A 3940-nucleotide genomic window follows, 5' to 3' on the forward strand; every position below is an offset into this window, starting at 1 on the left:
GACAAAGGATTTATTAAAAACCAATCAAGCTGCTGGCCTAGTCAGAGGCCTGTTGCTGCCTGGCTCAGAGGGTGCCACTCGGAGTCCTCCATAGCTAACGCTGCAGCGCATGGACATTGGAGCAGGAAGCTTTCCTCTCTGCTGATGTTCAGCTTATGCCCCGCAGCATGTGCTTTGACTCTAGTAGCATTTATACATAGATTTGACCACTAATAACAAATATAGTTGTGTGTTTTAGTTGTTAATACAAAGCCTCTGTTTCTAATCAATGCATGGTATTATAGTGCATGCTGTGTGTGTCCCCCTGCCCCCAGCCCTTTTATTTACAGTGTACAGCCTCAGGTTTGTTTGCATCTCCACCCTGTCTTGATTTAAGAAAAAACAATAATCTCCAAATGTTTCTAGTTGCTGATAGCCCGACTCCTCCCCCGCCGCCGCCTCCCGATGAGATGCCAATGTTTGATGACTCTCCTCCTCCTCCACCCCCACCCCCTGTGGATTATGAGGATGAGGAGGCCGCTGTTGTGCAGTACAGCGATCCCTATGCAGATGGAGATCCTGCTTGGGCACCTAAAAACTATATAGAGAAAGGTAAGAGAAGCGTTGCTGCTGTGTTAGTGCAGTATCAGAGGATTAATGTTACCTGAAGGGAATGAAGCACTTCGTGTGGGTCTGATGAAAACAGTCATTGTCCTTCCTAAGTCAGAATTCAAACCGTGCTTTCCTTGGTTTGTGGCCACACCTAATGTGGTAAGACATAATCCTTCTTTGGACAAATTATAAAATACCTTCAAGCATTCTAGCATGGATGAAAAAGAAAGCTTCTTCACGAGAAGCAGATGTAAATTGGATGGCTTTCATCTTTGATGAGTTGGACCATCTGTACCTACCTTAGGATTGCTGGGCAGTCATCTACAAACTGCTGCAAAATGGGCAGAAATTCCAAGCTGCATTTATCCCATCAAACTATACTACTAGAGTGGATTACTAGACTTTGAACTATAAAATGCGTTGAGGTCTCCTTGGAGATTTATCAGTGACTCCAGATTAGCAGACTGTGAACTGTGCTTAGGTATGAACTCACGTAGTAAACATCTCTTCCCATGAGTAACGGAGAAACAAATTTCCTGCCTGTGGAGTTGCCTGTGTTGTGGCACTGACAATTTTGTCAGCAATAGTGATGCCAGTTTTCTCATGAAAAGTTTTCTCATGCTGTAGTGAGTATGAAATGGGGCCAGGTACCTGTGATATTTGTGGCAGAGCTCCTGTACCTTCACTTGAAGCTGGACTGTGTGCAGGACATACCCATGGGATGAAAGTAACTGATGCAGCACATCATTGCTAGGCATTAAGACATCAGATATCTGAGAATATATGTAGGTGTAAAAAATAGTGGATTCTTGGAATGCATAAAGCTGATCAATTGCATAAATCCATATTAAATTTTGAAGGGTAAGGCTGTGATGTCTGAGGTCTGTATATTCACAGTGGTAGTTTTTAGCTGCAGTATTGGTGGAGGCAACATTCTTTCCTTGGGGAAATCTCCGCTTTGTTAATGGCACACAGCGAGCTGGAGGTCGGTAAGAGTAAAGTATTCACCAAGCAGGTACTGAAAAATAGCAGATGTCACTTCTACATTCTTCTTCAGTCACTTTCCTACTTGCACTCAGTGCAGCTCCTTGAAAAGTAACACCAGAACTCCTTATGACATAAAAGCTCTGTAGGAAAGACCATTCATGTGCAGTGGCTTTTGCAGCGATGTGTGCAAGGCCACGTTGAGGTGCAAGCAGGGGCCTTAGTGGAATGATTTTTGTAAAATTTTTTAACCATGTTCTAATCAAGAGATTCATATGCTTTTGAGGTAGTCTGATCAGAAATGGGTACCACACGAGTCAGTTATTCCCTAGTTCAGCTTTTAAGTGTCCATAAGCTCCACTTTACTGTGTCACAGTCGGACATACTTCTCTGCTTAACTGAGTGTTCAGTGTAGTCCCCACCCACTTCTTACTGCTAGCTAATGTTGCAAGGAGAGTGAAATTCCATTTTCTGGGCTTAATATTAAACAGGAAAAGCATGTGAATTCATTATTGAAAATCCCACAATAGCAAACTAATCTTTTAACACTTTCTGAAGTACAATTATTTTTTAATACTGTTGCTATTAATAAAATGCAAAATGTGTCCCTGTTTATTCCACAGTTGTTGCTATATATGACTATACAAAGGACAAAGATGACGAGCTGTCGTTTATGGAGGGTGCAATCATTTATGTGATAAAGAAGAACGATGACGGCTGGTATGAAGGAGTTTGCAATCGAGTAACTGGCTTGTTTCCTGGGAATTACGTTGAATCAATCATGCACTATGCTGATTAAAATCCTTTGCTTTTCAAAGTTTGGTCTTGTATTCAAGTCATACCATGATTATTTACAAGGAGTAACTACAAGCTAACAGAATTGTCTTAATATACTTTCAAAAAATTGTGCCCATTTCTTCAGGCCATACTGTTTTAATGGTATGATTGAATGTCCATCTCTGAGTCTCTGGGGACAGTATGTCTTACCTGATGGCAATTTGTAAAACAAGCAACTGTCTATAACTGGTTATACTTATTTACTTATGCATTGTTAATTTTATGACCAGCCTAAATATTATGGGGAAGTAGGGTATAATATTTAATGAACCATGATCAGATTGTGCCATTACATTTTTCAGTACAGCATGGTAACTAACACTACGTTAGACTAACATATTAAAACCTGGATGAGAAGTTTAATGTTAGTGCTGGTCATATTACTTTTTGTTTAGACTCTTTGCTCATTCTTGAACTATATTTGTTTAAAGCATGCATACAAACTTATGTATTGAAATATACTTTTTTAAAAATCCAAGATGCTTCCAATTGTTGTAATCTTTACCTGGAGTATTCTCACTAAAGTCTATTACAATGAGTTGTTTGGGTCTAAGGTGTCCATGTGATTCAAAAAATGGGTGGTCTTATGTATGTGTAATTTGTACCCAAGTTTTTTTAATGAGTAAATTTACATTATGACTTTTTCCATTCATAAATATATAAGTGAACCAAAGGTCTTGTCCATTACTTTGTTGGTTGGCTTGGCAAAGAAGTTTGGAATGCTAACGTAGCAAAATCATGGCTGTGTTATCCCAGACAATGTACTAAAAAGCAAATGTTTGTAACATGACTTTATCACTGACAGAGGGCAAATAAATTAGATCTGAAACCTGAATTACACACTTATACATACTCTTAAAAGTTCTTTTCTGCCAACATTAAATTTTAGTGAGGGTTCTTGATTGAATTACCTACATTCAGTAAGTTGGACACCATCTGTACCTGACAGTTCTGTGTGGGAACTCTCTCTGTGTGGCTCTGTGAGGTGCCCCACAGAGCAGAGGGAGCAGGCTGTCCTCCAGATAGCAGTCAGGGGACACATGTGACAGGAACTTGACCATTGTTTCATGGAATCACAGGCAGATAGCCAGGGAGGCTGTGCTTCCCTGCTCTACAGATTCTGTGGCTGAAATAACCTGAGAAGGAATGTGGTAGTACTGGGTAATTACTGTGAGAGGAATGTGCCTGGGACTTCAAAGCAGGCTTCTGGGAAGGTACTGAGTATGTTCTGTAAGTGAGCGATGGAAAGTGATGGAGTTGCAGGTTTGGCAGGCTGGTGAATCATTCATTTTTAGTGTGAGTTAGAAATACTCAGCCTTCCATTTTCTGAATGAAAGCATTCATTTGGTAGCAGTCTCAAATTCTGCATCATGTTAACTGCTAGCAAGTAGCCACCAATAGCATGAATTGGAACTCACTGATGTATATAACCAATTAAAATCTACATGTAGTCTTTTACAGTAAACCAGTATCTCTATACAATTCCAGATGCTTTTGTTGTTAAACAGCCAGGGAAGCATTCAAACCA

At 40.1% G+C, this 3940-nt stretch overlaps 1 protein-coding gene across 12 annotated transcripts in view; it reads left to right on the top strand.

Annotated features, from left to right (window-relative positions):
• The window catches only part of ABI1 (abl interactor 1), a 78221-nt gene extending 74974 nt beyond the window's left edge, over positions 1-3247 (top strand). For all 12 annotated transcript variants that reach the window (XM_048294560.1, XM_048294571.1, XM_048294493.1 and 9 more), the window contains 2 exons: positions 406-591; positions 2199-3247. In XM_048294560.1, coding sequence (XP_048150517.1) covers positions 406-591; positions 2199-2374 — 362 coding nt within the window. In that variant the 3' untranslated portion in view covers positions 2375-3247. The remainder of the gene's footprint in view (positions 1-405; positions 592-2198) is intronic.
• Positions 3248-3940: the final 693 nt, after the last annotated feature.

The sequence above is a fragment of the Corvus hawaiiensis genome, chromosome 1, assembly GCF_020740725.1.
Source record: "Corvus hawaiiensis isolate bCorHaw1 chromosome 1, bCorHaw1.pri.cur, whole genome shotgun sequence".
NCBI classification, from domain to species: Eukaryota; Metazoa; Chordata; class Aves; order Passeriformes; family Corvidae; genus Corvus; species Corvus hawaiiensis.